Source organism: Tyto alba, unplaced genomic scaffold (genome assembly GCF_018691265.1).
Source record: "Tyto alba isolate M040663 unplaced genomic scaffold, T.alba_DEE_v4.0 Super-Scaffold_2, whole genome shotgun sequence".
NCBI lineage: Eukaryota > Metazoa > Chordata > Aves > Strigiformes > Tytonidae > Tyto > Tyto alba.
The window spans coordinates 50,250,745-50,265,798 of record NW_024881282.1 but is presented as its reverse complement, the minus strand read 5'-3'; the positions used below and the strand labels follow the sequence as shown (position 1 = coordinate 50,265,798).

The 15,054-nt window shown below is 42.3% G+C and overlaps 1 protein-coding gene across 9 annotated transcripts in view; it reads right to left on the bottom strand.

The window, feature by feature from the left end:
- The window catches only part of ZFC3H1 (zinc finger C3H1-type containing), a 44,824-nt gene extending 42,390 nt beyond the window's left edge, over positions 1 to 2,434 (bottom strand). For all 9 annotated transcript variants that reach the window (XR_006165290.1, XR_006165291.1, XM_042792216.1 and 6 more), the window contains exon 1: positions 1,769 to 2,434. Coding sequence is in view for 7 of the 9 variants with exons in the window: in XM_042792216.1 (XP_042648150.1) it covers positions 1,769 to 2,357 (589 nt within the window). In the remaining 2 variants the exon portion in view is untranslated. The remainder of the gene's footprint in view (positions 1 to 1,768) is intronic.
- Between the last annotated feature and the right edge of the window lie 12,620 nt (positions 2,435 to 15,054).

Genomic DNA, 15,054 nt, shown 5'->3' with positions numbered 1-15,054 from the left:
TACTTCATTAATATTTGCAACATGGGGGTACCTTAATATTTAGGAATACTGTAATACTGACTCCTTTAGGTGGCAAGGATATGAAAAATACAAAGAACTTACATTGCAAGAAAATCATGAGCCTCCCTTAACTATATTATCTATAAACAAATCAATGCCACTTATTAAAGAACAATAGTATTAGAAACTTCTCTATCATGTTTAAACAGAAAAGTGCATCTTAGATACTGAAGGGGGGAGAAAGACTCATTTTCTGCTTTCGGTTTGAAAATGGAATGATTAGTTTCTGAATGCTTCTTTAATTAAAAGGGAGAAGACTCTATATCAGTATTAACAAGCACTGCAAGGTCTGTTTAGTATGATGAATATGTTTGCCCTGCAAATTTTTCATTACACAGAAAGTAACCATTTTCTGGTATGCAGACCAACACTGCAAATTAAGATACTTAAAATCTATTTTCAGCACTAGAACCATCTTACTCTGCAACCTTGGGCAAATCACTGCTTCACTCACTGTCTCTCAAGACAAGATCCTTAAATTAGAAGTTCTTATGAAGGCTTCAATAATGCTGTAACTTTACCAGATGAGAAAATAAAAGCATCTCTTCATCACTAGTTTACATATTCCACCCACATTTAAAAAAAAATAAAATAATTACATGGATGAGTAATCTTTTATCTAAAATAACACAAGGATCCAATGAGTAGCTTTCAAAACCTTAAGTGCTGGCACAAATAGGAAAAATTCCTGTTCCTAGGATCAGCCAGCACAGTTAAGCAAACAACACACATCCTTTGACTATTGGTACAGAAGACAATAAAACACTGTAAGATCCTGGAGAATATATTTTAACCGCTAGTTCTCTCGCTCAGTGTTTTTTACATTTGTCTACATTTTCAGTGAGGCGACAATGCAGTTACATGAAGTTTCAGTACCAGACTGCCCTTAAATTACATATGGAATCAGTTCTTTACGCTTTTTCCTACAACAAACCTGGAAAATGAGAGCTTTTTTTTTTTTTCCCATCACTTCACAGTTCCTGTTCCTAAAAGGAGAAAATAGTAGAGCTCTATTAAATGTCACTTAACCAACTCTACGACCAATCAGTGCAGAACATCCTACAAGGAACGCTGTGTATGCCTTTATACAGAAACAGAGCTTTCCTACATTACCAAAACTCCCATATAAACCACATTCTGTGCATACAGCCCCAGTTCAACTTAGCTTTAAAGTTAGCTTTAGCTATGTGTAACTGCCTCTGAAGGGCTGGAAGCTAAAATGAAAAAACAGCGGATCCTTCATTGCCCAACAAGGAAAATTAACAAGCTTTGGGTTTTGGCTTTACAACTGTGACACTAATTATATACATTAAAACTGCCGCACCAAAGACTGACCCCACTTCACAATACTCGCACTTCGGGCTAGAAAGGCTGCCAGCTGGGATACAATCGACTTAAGGCTTTTGTTTCAGGCTACACTTTCTCCCTACACGGGAATAAGCGGCCAGGTTGCAAGCCAGGTCACGGCAGTAATCCAGCTTCGCAGCAGCCTCTCCTTGAGAAGCGGTGCCCGCTGCCCCTGCCAGCCCCCGGGGCTGGGAAGGGGGCCTGCCTCTCTGTTACCCCGGCGGGAGTCCCAGCGCCAAAGCGGGAAGGAAAATAGCCCCTTCCTGAGGCTTTCGGCCACGTAACGTGGCACACACACAGCCAAGCCCACCCCAGCAGCATGGCCTTCCCGCCTCCGCTCCCTCTCACGTCTCAAGGATACATTTTCGAGGCGAGGGTTCCCTCCAGCCCTGGCTGCTACTGAATCCGGCCCCGCCTCCCCCTCCAGGCGGTCTCCCCGGAGGGTTGCCCCCCCGATCACCGTCGCCTCGACTCCTACCCCAGCGCCCCCCGCCCCTGTAGGGCCGGCCTCGGAAGCGGAATCGGTCCAGGGCATTGTGGCTGCGCTCCCAAAAGGAGAGCCGGGGGCCCGTCTCGGAATGCGAGCCCGCCGACATCCGCGGCGCCGGCATGGGTGGCGGATGGGAGCGGAACGAGTCCTTGGGCCGGTACCCGCCATGGCCGTGCGGGTGCCCCATCTCCGGCGGGGGCTGGTGCCGCGAGCGGGAGAAGGGCCGGCCAGAGGAGGAGGAGAGGGAGATGCCCCCGCGGAGGCCGGGAGGCGGCCTGCGCCTCGAGTAAGGCCTGCTGCTGACGAGGCCGCCGCCGGGCTCGGAACCGCCGCCGCCGCAGGGCCCGAAGCCGTTGTTATCATCATCGCTGATTTCGCCGTCTTCCAACTCCCCTTCTTCCTTCGGCGAGAGCCCGCTAGGATCCAGCGCCGCCGCCTCCGCGGGCGCGGCCGCCGCCATGGAGCCCAGACCAACGGTCTCTGCAGGCAGCGCGCGGCCCGCCCTAGCCGCTCGGGCGGCTTCGCTTCCTGCGCAGGGCGGCCCCGCCCCGCACTCTCGCGAGACCCCGCCCCGTCCAGCTAGCCCGGGGGAGCCGGCGCGGCGCGGGGTATCTTGGGGAATGTAGTTCCCAGCTCGGGGCGGGGCCGTGGGAGGCAATGGGAGGGTGGGGAAAGCCGCCGGCTCAGCCTATTAGCGGGGAGGGGGGCGGGCACCAATGGGAGCTCGGCCCGCCATGTTGGTAAAGGAGGCGGGTGGGAAGGCGGACATCTTGTCGAAGGGAAGCGAGTTGCCGGGCGGAGGAGAGCGGTGAGGGGGTGGCAGTTGGCTGCGCGGCGGTGGGCAACGCTGCGCTGCTGTTCACCGCGGGGGTGTTGATGGCAACTTCCCTTAGCACCCTCCCGGGCTGCCCCAACAACGGCGCCTCTGGGGCGTGGATCCTCCTGGGTGCTCATTTCTCTGAGCCGCAGACCCGTCGTTCTTCGTTGGTGGGGCCAGCGTCCTGCTGCCCCCTTTTAGGCTTCTAAAGAAGGAAAAGTAGTGGGTGTTTTGGCAGTGCCCAGCACCCTAATAGACATTATTAATCTGTCCGCTCCAAGTTTCTGGGAAGCTCTCCCGACCTTCAGTTGCTTTGAAATTCAGATTGGCCCTAATGGCTTCTGTGATGGGAGTGGCATGCGAGCACTGGAGAGGGTAAAGCAATTACATATATTCCTTGAATCATTAGTTTTCATTTCACTTCTCAAAATTTTCTTATTCTGGTGCTACCTCGTCTGTTCAGACAACTCAGTGTCCTACAGGGGTATTGTCAGGTGATGTCTTGCTTGGTCAGAAGGAGAAACCTTTAAAGCCTTTCAGCCTTTCTAAGTCAAATCGGTGTCTCCTGGAAAACTCACAAAACTTCTAGCAGTGTCACTGAGTTTCTTAGCAATGATCATGCATGCTAAATGCTTTTACAGACTTGCCATGGTTCTCAAACTCGACAGCTGCCTTTTTGTGCTTTTCCTGAGGGTGAATTATGAATGGGTTTTTTTTTCAATGAATAATGTACTATGAAAGGAAAGGTGCCAAAAATAAAATTCAGTATCATGTTACTATTTATTTGTCTTTTTGGTCTTTCTCTCTAGATTTTTTTTTAGATCGAATAAAAATAGGAAGAGTAGATAATGCATATCCTTTGTAAAGTCCAAAATATTGTGCCAAACAAAACACTTTTCATCCTTTTGTTTTGACCTAACTGGACAAACTAAATAACTTGGTAAGAGATGACTCTGGATTCCCTGAAACAGGACTGAGAGAAGCAGCCTGAGGGAAGTGTAGACAATGACAAGAGAAAGGAGGTAATGGGAAGGTAAAGATAAGGCATGAGAGGGCAGGAGGCCCTCCAAGCTGAGGAATGTCTCAAACACTTGAAAGTAATGAAACTATAGTTGTATCATGAATAATGTAGAGTCTGCAGCTGATAAGGTTGTCTGCATAGCACAGGCTGTGTCTGGCGGAGGGAGCCCTGTGGAGACAGGATGGTTCTGCTCTAGTGCATCTTGTAAACTTTCAAGGGCCATCTGTTCAGTGAATGACCTTTGTTTCATTATCAGCAAAATAGATAATATAGTTGACACCCCTGCGTATGCTAATGAAGGTTAACAAGATCGTGGTAATTACAACACCCCATGAAGTGTCTTACTCCTCCCCATACCTATGATACATCAATATGTAGGTTGACCTTGGGCAGGCACCCAAGGAAAGTGTGTATAAATTGGAGAGGGAAAAGGATAACAGAAGTGAAGTGAAGATGACAGATAGATCCTTGAAGCTTCGCTGGCAGGACCAATGCAGGAACCCAGACCAGTGATCTCTATCCCTATACCCACCTCTATCCCTATCTCTGTCTCTTCTCTCTTTTCCCCTTGTTATCATAAGTAACGCAAGGCGTATCATACCGATTGCCATAACTGGTTATATACTTAGTCAGTTACTGTATATCCAATTAATACATTGTGGGAAATTAATAGATGTTTTATGCATGGACTTTGAGACTTGTCTAACTGTTGTCTACTCCACTGGGAATTTACAAATCTAAGTCACTTTTCTCCCTCTTCTGAGCGGGACATGACAGACTTAGAATAGATACTGTTCCAATGACTTGACTTCATACAAAACTCAGGGTGGAGTAATTGAATGTGTATATTATGTGCTAAATTTCTCTGATTTCTTCTAACAGTGTGGACCCTATTAAGATATTTATAAGGAAGAATGAAGCAAGTTGAAAGGTTCCTTTTTTTGTTTTACAAGTATCCATCATACTACAGTAGTGTGTTGTTTGTGTCAGTTCTTTTATTCAAATAGATATTATCCCTAGAAATCATGTTTTATTGGTGGCTTATACAGTGCTAAAAACAGCCACAATTATGACACAGGACCTACTGAAAACTATCTGAAGTAGCAGCTGAGATCAGGCAGGTTTCTTAAGCAGTGCCAGGTGCCTGTGTCTGTGTCTGAAATCTGATCTGCTGTAGTTACAAAGAAGTTTCAGTATCACTACATCTAAGCTGCAGAAATTTCCCTCCCAGCAGACGTTTGCTTACTTAGGCATCCCAGAGCTTTGCATATATTTGGTTCCAGTTTCCTTTCTACAGTTGCCTTTATTTCTAAGCATTTTCACCAGTAGGAAATTAATATCAGCATCTTTTACAGTGGGAAGGAAAATATTTACGGAACTGTAAGGTATTGGCAAAAAAGCAGCAGCTCTATGGGAAATCAACCTGATACAAGTATTCCCACTCTATTGACTGTTAATGTATGTTTTCTTACAGTTCATCGAAAAAGTGTGCTGTATTTATTCAACAGGGCTATATGATCTGTATTATAAATTTCTAGCTGAGATACTTAACCATCTGAAAAAGAAGGTCCTGAGAATCTTCCAGTGGTTTTGCGTGTCCTGTGGTATCATATGTCCCTTCTTTTATTTCAGTCATCTGATACTGCATGCTTTTTTCTCTCATCTAGGGTTATCAGGCAAATAATTTTATGTCTAAATTTTCAGGAAGAAGTGGATTCATCAACTGTATTGATCACTGTTAATAATCAGGGAAACTGATGTTGTTGAAATCTTTTCTGTAAAGTGAATAAAATGCCATGTGTAAAAAAAAATGTGTTGATCTGATGGTTTTGGTATCTACACAATTGAACAGGAGGCCATAAACGTTTGAAAACTGTGAGGGAGCTACCATTCAAAGAGAAAGCATTAAGAAACTTCCCTGCACATGTCATGAGTAATAGATGAAGAATTTTTTGTGAGGTTTCATTGCAATCTGTAAATTTAAGACTAATCGGTAAAGAAATTTTATCTTAGCTGCATTCGGCTTCATGCATTTGAAACATGATATCGCTGCTGGGGAATGAATTTTTGTGTTAAATACTGAATATGTTTTCAGTAAAGTACAAATGGAATAATTAAAATATAGGAAAGTATATGTCGTAATACTGGAGCACAGAATTAGATTTATTCTTTATCCCATTCCCTGAATATTACCTGCATCTCTAGACATGGACAAGAAAGCTCTGGAGAAATAGCATGTTTGTGAAGATGTACGTGAATTACTGAAATTTGTGTACATAAGCAGCTAAGACTCCTGGAATTAAAAGATATCTTTCAGATCCCTCCTCTCCCCTTTTCTCAATAAGAGATCCCATTGCTTACTATCATTTTCCAAGTTTAAGTTGTTTCTACTGCATGTAAAACATTTTCACCAGCTGTTTGGTGTCTTAACCGGAGGGGATCACAGAACCTTTGCACAACCTGGGCTCCCAGTCTGGGTGGTAACAATACGTCTCAAGCTCTTTATCTAGAGCTGAAAAAGAATACTGCAGTTAGTGGTCTCAATGTTGTTACTGCTTTAGGGGACCTCATTTCTTGTCCACAAAACATAAAAAAAATCAAGTTTTCTGAGGCAGAAAATTAGTGATATGTTTGCCACATAAGTTAAATGAGCCCTGGCTTTTTTTGTGCAGCTGCCTGTCCTGGTGTGGGCTCCTCCACAGGCCACAGGCCGGCCTCTGCTCCACCGCAGACCTCCGTGGGTGGCAGGGAGGGGCAGCCCTGCCATCCCACCATGGGATACAGGGGGGCTCTGCACTGGCACACCTCGCCCCTTCCTCCTCCTGTCTTCCACTGACCTCAGTGTTCACACAGATGTCTTCCTCTTCCTCACAAGTCCCGACCCTCTCCCAGCTTCCCCTTCTTAAATACATTACTGCAGAGGCGCAGCCACTGTCACTAATTGGCTCGGCCCTGGCCAGAGCCGGGTCTGACTTGGAGCTGGGGGAGCTTCAAGAAGCTTCTCACAGGGGCCACTGCTGTAGCCCCTTCATCTGCTACCAAAAACCCTGCCACAGAAACCCAGCACATGAGGATTATGTATTTTTTTTTTTCTAATCAAGAAAACATGAAGTGGTTAAAAATTGAATTTGGGGAAATGATAATGACAAAGTATGTGACAAATACTTCTTCATAGGTTCGGGGGGGGTCAATTTTATGATGAAGGCGTTCTACAGAAACAGTTGAACACTGTATAGATTGAATTTGAAGTTCAGAGAATTATGTTCAATTAATCCATAATTTGACAGTATGCAAGTTGCACAATTTCACATCACTTTGTTGTTTTGTTTCCTAACTAATTTCCTCTGTTTTTCTTGTCTTTATCAGAAACCTGTGTGAAATCTTCCTAAGAAGAAGGAGGTTTATCTCCAAGAAGGATCATCCAACTTCAAAATAAACATTCAGTGTAAACAAAATCTTACTGAACACAGTTAATGCCTTCAAAAGAAAGTGAAAAGAAGTACAAATTAAGGGAGACTAAGATTGTTTAAAAGAATGAAGAATCACATTCAAACAGAAGACAGAGCTGAACAATGATAAATTGTACTACTTGCCTCATAAGAAGCTCAGAATCAAATATTTCACCAAAAGATATATCTAAGCAAATTGTACCAAATACCTTCCCTTGGGTAAGTTAAAAATACAAGATATCAAAATTAGATATTTATATGAGATAGATTAAAATGAGCTATTTTGCAAAAAAATATTTACAAAAGTTTTTCAAATCAGAAAGTAGTCTGTAATCTTTACTTTGGTATTAACAGTGAGTTAATGCTAAAATATGAATCAGTCACATTAATACACTCTCAGATTGTCCTGTTTTGGGCTGGAATAGAGTTAATGTGACTTTTTGGTAACTAGAATAGTGCTGTGTTTTGGATTAAGCATTGGGTTTGGTATGAGAAGAATGCTGACAACACACGGATGATTTCAGCTGCTACAGAGATTTCAAGGACTCTCCGACTCCCCGTGTCCTGCCCGTGCGCAAGGGCGCAAGAAGCAGGGAGGGAGCACGGCCAGAGCACCAGACCCAAACTGGCCAATGAAATATTCCATATCATGTAATGTCATGCTCACTATATAGAGGGGTGGTCGGGAAGGGGCTCTCTCTCTCTCTCTCTCTCTCTCTCTCGCTTCCAGGATTGTGATTGCAGGTTCTTGGTATTTTGGGATCGCTGGCCAGGAACGGGCTGGGTATCGCTCAGCAGGTGGTGAGCAATTGCATTGTGCATTGCCGATTTATATTTTCTATTGCTGTCATTGTTTTCATTTTATTACCATTATTAAACTGTTTCTATCTCAACCTGCAAGTCTCCTTTTACCCCTCCAATTCCCTCCCCCATTCCCAGGTAAGGGGGAGGGTGGGTGAGTGGCTGCGGGGTGTTTGGCTGCTGACCAGGCTCAAACCACAACACAGATACTCACTTAGTGATGACAAAGATCTCTTTTTTATTACTTCAATTATTCAGTATCTATTAGTTACTAATGAAGACTTCATTAAAATTGGGAAAATGTTAAAATGTGATTTTATGTTTTCACCTCAGGTAACAGTAGTGTCTGATGGAATAGCTGGTTCTGTGAGTTCTGTCTTTCCCAAAGTGCATACAAGAAGCTTGTTTTCTTTTGGAAGAGGCTTTATTTTTAGGAACATAAAAAAATCACTGCAGATAATTTCATGATGGAACACATTTACTCAAGTAATAGTTAACTTCACCTGTAAGATGTTGCTAAAAAGAATGGAAATTTCCTCTAGGGAACGTCAGCACCTTTTCCTTTATCCCCAGAGATTCACAACTGAGGATCCTGTGCAAGTACTTGAGACTCTACACAAGCCTCTCGGTAAGGACTCACAGGAATGAATGTCATATCAAGGACAAGTAAGCAAGCAAGGTCATAAACTGAACCATATCACTCATCCCCTCTTTAAGGCAAAGAAGACTGTAGACTTTTTCTGTTGAGTTTGTTTTGTACTTGTACATCTAGCCCAAGGTTAACCCCAAAGTCTGTGGTGAGTGTGTAATGCTTTTTTTTGCCCTTTGATGAGGTGATTGGTGTTCCTTAATTCTTCAAATTGTGTACATGGCTGATCATGGTTCTTTAACTGGAAAGATCATGTAGAGTTTTCCTTTAATTTTGCGCTGTAGCATATGCGTGTATTTTTACTAATCAAAAATACCTTTTTTCTTCAGATAAAAGATGAAGAGAGTTGTTATTTGTAGTGCATTGATGATGCTACAGGCAATTTCATTGTAGAGCTATTTAGCAGATCAAATGTCTGTGGTTATTTTTTACACTTTAATAGATATGCAAATACATATATAGATGATTAAGTGCAATAATTTCCATTATTTTGGCATTTTCATGTTTTTCCTAAATGCTTTTTAAATTTTTCATATATTCCTTAAAACAGAAAATCTGAATCTAAGGGCTCAAATTAGCATGATTTAAAGTAATATAAGCTATTATACCTTTTCTATTTGACAGGTAAATACTGCCATGGGTTGGGTTGCACACAGAATGTTGGAAGGAGAAGGAAGTGAAAAAATAAACCTCACATTAGCTTCACATGAGGATTTTTTTTTTTTCTGATGAGGTGAGTGAAACTGTACTATAGCATTTTCATCTATTTCAAGGTACAGTATCTTTCTTTTCATTAAAAACACTGTAGAAATATTTAGAAGCAATACCCTATCATGTCCTGCAGTTTTTCTCAGTTCTTAAAATTCCTCCATATAAACATTTGTAAAGTATTTCCTGCAGCAGATATTCAGAACAACAGGTAATGAAACTGGTCTTGGACAGAAGTTACAAGGTGGTTGTTGCAACCATAAAAGGAGCCTTTATTAACCATCTTTTTGGAGGGAGGGAATGACGGGTTACAAGGCAGTACTTGTTTATTTGTATTGGACACAAGTGAAGATTTGCGCTGTTGGAGAAACATGAGATAAGATTAATAACTCCTCCCTTTTGACCAGGAAAGTTTTCTTCATCTGAACCTGCCCTTCAGAAGTGTATTTCTGGATGACTGAGACTGCATTTTTTTAGCTAGTAAATGACTTGTCATGTCACTTCACATGAATTTTACGTATTACTTAAACAGTAATTTCTCAAGTGCAAATACTGCTGAACGTATTACCCCTCTTCTTGTGTATTTTGACAAAATGCATTTCAAGTAAATCACTGTTTCACTGGTGTTACAGAATAAACATGCAGCCTCTTTTGCAGACTCCGGTCAGGCAGAAGCAGATTGTTTCTGTAGCTATAGGAGAGACCACAAAGTGACGGGCTCAGCCTTCTATCGAGACAAACTCTAACAGAAAACAAAAGCACTGGGGCTTATATACATATATGGCAGATACAGGCTGTTTTGTGAAGGGGTCTGATATGACAGCAGCATCTGCACAGGAGGAAACTCTTTTACAGCAGTTGTACCAGTGTGTTCCTGATAGCTCAGTCTGCAGCCCTGTGGCCTCGACCTACAGCCGTTCAGCTCATCCATCTTGGGACGCTGCTGTGTTCTTGACCAATGTTTGGGCATAGGGAAGCCTGCTTCCACATTCCCCCCTCACAGTTTTACAATCCTGAGGGACCCCCAGGGTGCAGAAGACAAGGCGTAGACATCTCGCCCACGGATCTACTGCCAAAGACTGATCATGGTTCTTGTCATCTGCTTTTGCTTCTAGGCTTGGATGCTGAGCAGCATTTCTTCTGGATTTTTTCTCTTTCTACCCCTGTTATTTTCATGTCAAGGTACACAAGTCCCATCTGCAAGGCCAGGGTTAGTGTGGCTAGAGCAGTATCCATGCATTTCTTAATACACAGTTCTACTGTACAAAGAATTATTTGAATAAGCACATGCAGTACAACCAGCAGCAGTAACATGAATAAAATACTATACAATTTCTTTTTACTTAGCAGTCTTAAATTTTTAAATGTTATCAAACCAGCTCAAAAGTTCCAGTTATTGGGTTCTTTTGCTTTGGCTGCCTCTTTTTTAATGTGTTCACTCAAACCATGAATGGTTTCAGAATCGGCTTGGATAAACATAAGACATAATTTTCCAACTGAAGTGCGTATTTCACACCTATGAGCCAGCATAAGGTCAAGTGTTAATCTGTTTTGAAGGGGACCTGTACGGATAGTTGTCATTTCAGTCATTATTTTGCAAGAATAATCTGCAGTGTTATTACCAATTTGCTTTAAATAATAGCTAATAAACAACTTTTTTAATGGCTCTTGCCACCTCATACATGGAAACCACAGTAGTCCCAAATTTTCAGGCTCTGAGATACCTTGCCTTTTCTGAGAGTATTCAGAAGGGAGAGACAACAAATGTTGAACAGCTGGGGTTATACACCTGATATAACATGATCCAAACCAATCCTGTGGCTGCCACGGGTATGCAAATGTGCCATGAATGAAATAGGCTCCCAAGGACATATGTAGAGATGATGTCAGCTCACAGTTTTGTGAGCTATAAAATAAACATCTAGTATCAGTCTGACAATTAAGAGTTTTGGTACAATTACTATGTCCCATGTAGGATGTTGCATTTACTTTCAATTAACAAGTGTTCCCAGGGACATCCAATCCCAGGAGGTAGGTAGGAGCTGGAACTTTGTGCACATCTGTGTTGGATCAACTTAGATCAGTTTCCATTTATTGTCATTAAGGATGATCTTGGACAAGGAATTTCTATCCTCTGGGGATTCCAGACTGGTCTTTTTACTGACAAATTGCACGCTATAGGAAGCATGGAAATACCTTCACTAGAATGATGAGGGCTGTGGGAACACACCCAGCCTAAGTCTTCAGCATAATGGTAGGCCAACTGAAGAAAGGTATTATTTTACTAGTTTGTGTGATGATATAAAGACTTTCAGTGCTTGGAGAACAGGGCATCCTTATGGGTTCCATTCTATTGATCATGAGTAGTCTGTGTGTCACCTTGGTGTAGACCCAAGTCTCCATGCTCCCAGGAGTGGCACGTTCAGTGGCAGGTTCTGGAAGGGCTTCTTTTACCTGTGAGTGAATAGTCCTCACACATTTCATTAGAGACTTGCAATAATTCAGCATAACATCTGTAGCGTGGATCAATGCAGTGGCTTACATAGGGTATGCAGCAACCTTATGGGCTTACCCCTTACAATTTCATATGGGGATAATGCATGGTTTTTATTCACTGTGCTCTTGCTATCTATTAGAGCCAATGGTAAAGCTTTTGGCCATTTAAGGCCAATTTCTTCACAGATTTTGGCTAGTTTGGTTTGTAAAATGGAATTCTTACTTTCAACAGCTCCACAGCATAAATGCCATTGAATTACTATGGCTTCACAGAACACCTGGACAACTTGTTCCGTGAAATAAGTCCCCCAGTCACTGTGTAGTACAAGGGGTATTCCAAAGTGAGGCATTCTCTCAAGAGTTTCTTGGTGACAGTAGTAGCTTCTGCATGTCTATATGGGCAGGCCTCTACCTATCCTGAGAACATGTTTATGATTACCAAAATGTATTTGCAGTTACAGCAGTTGGGCACCTGTATAAAATCCATTTGCAAATTTATAGAGGAAACCTACGGGTTTGGGTGTGCTGCAAGCTTGGTTTTGACCCTTTGATGTTATGGACCAAGCAAACGGGACAAGTGCTGCAGTATTGGTGTGCTCTTACAGAGAAATTTGGAGCAAGCCAATCTCATTGTATTGCTTGCCCAAGCGAGCCACCAAGTGAGTCACACCAGCAAGGTAAGGGAGAACCTGAGGTGCAATGAGGTGGCCATCTGGGGAGCACCACAAGGAATGGAGGTGTAACTGGCAGCCCTGGAACTTTCAGACAGTGGTGTTGTTTCCAGGGGCTGGGTCCTGTAAAACAGAGTTCTGAAAGAGAAGCAGGCAGTGACTGCACTGTGGAAAGGCTGATGAGAGCATGTTTAAGAGTGTGCTGGCCAGAAAGGCCTGCTGTCCTTGCTGATTGATCAGTTAAGGCATTTTCTCATGTGATATGATCATAAGGAAAAACATGAATTTAGCATTTTACTATTGCTAAATGTAATGGTAATAAAAATGCTTGTAGAAGAGCTTCAACATAACAGCTGTTTTGAATAGGAGTGCCAGATGATGTTAAGTTGAGCTCTTTTCAAAGTTGCCTACAGTTGTGCACAGCCCCAAAGTCATATCGGGAATCAGTGTAAACACGGATTGCTGGGAGCAGCTGACTTTCTTTGTGCAAGTACAGAGGTGTGACTCAGGACAGCAAGTTTTGCAGTTTGTGCTGAAGAAACAGTTGGCATCTAAAGCATCTAGACCTTTGATGGAAGTACAGACAGCACACCCTACAGCTAGGTGCTCGGTGGAGCCATGGGGACAGGACCCGAGGGTTATGTGTGGCTTCTGTAGGGGAACATCTCTGAGGTGGTGGTGGGTTGTCAGGAGTTGTTCTGTGACAGATGGCCATGTGAGTCTCCATGGGCAGGGGCAGGACATAATGCTGCAGGGTTAAGGGCAGAACAGCAGGAGAAATGATTGCTGCTGTCAGTTGTTTTTGTTGGAACATATGTTTGTGTTGGAAATGTGCTGGGGTTTCCGTTTTAAAAGGAGGGCTGTAACAAGTTGGGGAACAACAACAGTTAGGGGATGACTCAGGACCAGAATATCTGGGGGTTTTTTTCTATGAAAAAAAAATCAGCCCTGGCTTTATGTGGTTTCTTTTGTTTGGGTTTTGCTTTTTCCATTGGATGTCTTTTCATGACAGTTGAAAAAGACATCCCATTGGACCTGGGCCACCAGGTTGACTGAGTATTTATACTATTAAACATATCAACAAGGGATCCAGATTTTAAAAAATTAATGCATTATGAAAGTTACATTAAAAAAAAAAAAAGTGTGTGTATTACTTCTCAGTTGGTAGTTGTGAAGTGTTGGGATTGCAGTCCTGCAGAATTAAACCTATATGTAAAGAGGTGTGACATGACTCTCTGTGCCAGGACAATTTTTTCAGCTTTTCCTGCAGCATTTATTTACTGTTATTCTTCAGCCTAATCTGATCTATGACTATGTGGGAAAATTACAGAATTTGAAGTGTTTTGTCCAGCTCCAAACATATCTTCTTTACACTATCTTCGGAAAGCTTAGGAACCTTAACTTGGCAGGAAAATAGAAGTGGAAGGGGGATGATATTCACAAAATCCCCAGTTTAAAGCATTAAAGTCTAATATTTGGCTTTGTGCTGCTAAATAAGTGGGCTTGGGTCCAATGCCTGGCCTCAAGGCCAGCTGGTGCTTAGGACTATCCCACTCTCTAGGAACCTCCTGGAAACAGGTTGTTGGAGCGATCCAAATACAGCTGGAGAGTAAGTTTACAATTAAGCAGTGTTGATTACAGAGAAGTCAGTGCTTGAGCTGTACCCAGGTGCTAATTATTTAACAGTATAAATTTACTGACAGGATCTTCTCTCTTAGTTAATGGAGAAAGAAAAATTTTGTTACTGATTGTTTCAGTTCACCTAAGGTCAGGTGACTTCCAGGGAGGACACACAGCAGAAATCTCCTTGTATTAATTAACAGGAAGAGAGTGGCTTCCATTGGCTAAACTTAAATTTTATATATACACCACCAGTGTCCTAAGACAATGAATCTGTTAACATCATACCATGAGGCATTTATGCAAAAGCTTCAGTACCTTATGCCAGGCAGCAGCTACTAGTGGCGTAATTATTCTATAGAGAACTTTCCATTACTAGTTATATTTTGGATGTGAGCATTTTCTAGTGAAACTGTAATATCAGTTGTCAGGAAAAAAAAAAATAAATTCAGAAGCTCTGTCTGTGGCACTACTGACTCTGGAAGAGTTCTTGAGTTCCTCATTTGCGAGACAAAAATCTAAAGCCTTTGACAAAAGTTCTTTTGGGTTTGAATCTTTAGACAAAAAAAAAGTTTTTTTTTTAATGCAAGTACTTTGCTCACAAAGACTGGAACAGCTCCAGCATTCCCAAGGCTTACAACTAAATCAGTGGCTAACGTAAGAGAAATTAAGCATATGACATGACTTCCAGATAGTTGAACAGATTTACAGGTGGGAGGCTCAAATAATTAGCATAAAAGCAGGCTGGGTGAAGTCTCAAGACAGAAGAATGCAAAATATATTAAAAATTCATGATCCATTCTTCTAAATTAATCACTGATGTTAAAAATATTCACCTTTTATTTATGTCTTCAGGTTTCTCCTGAGAAGGTTTTGTTTGAATCCAAGTCATTCTTTCTGCATTCATACTACCTAATGTCTATGT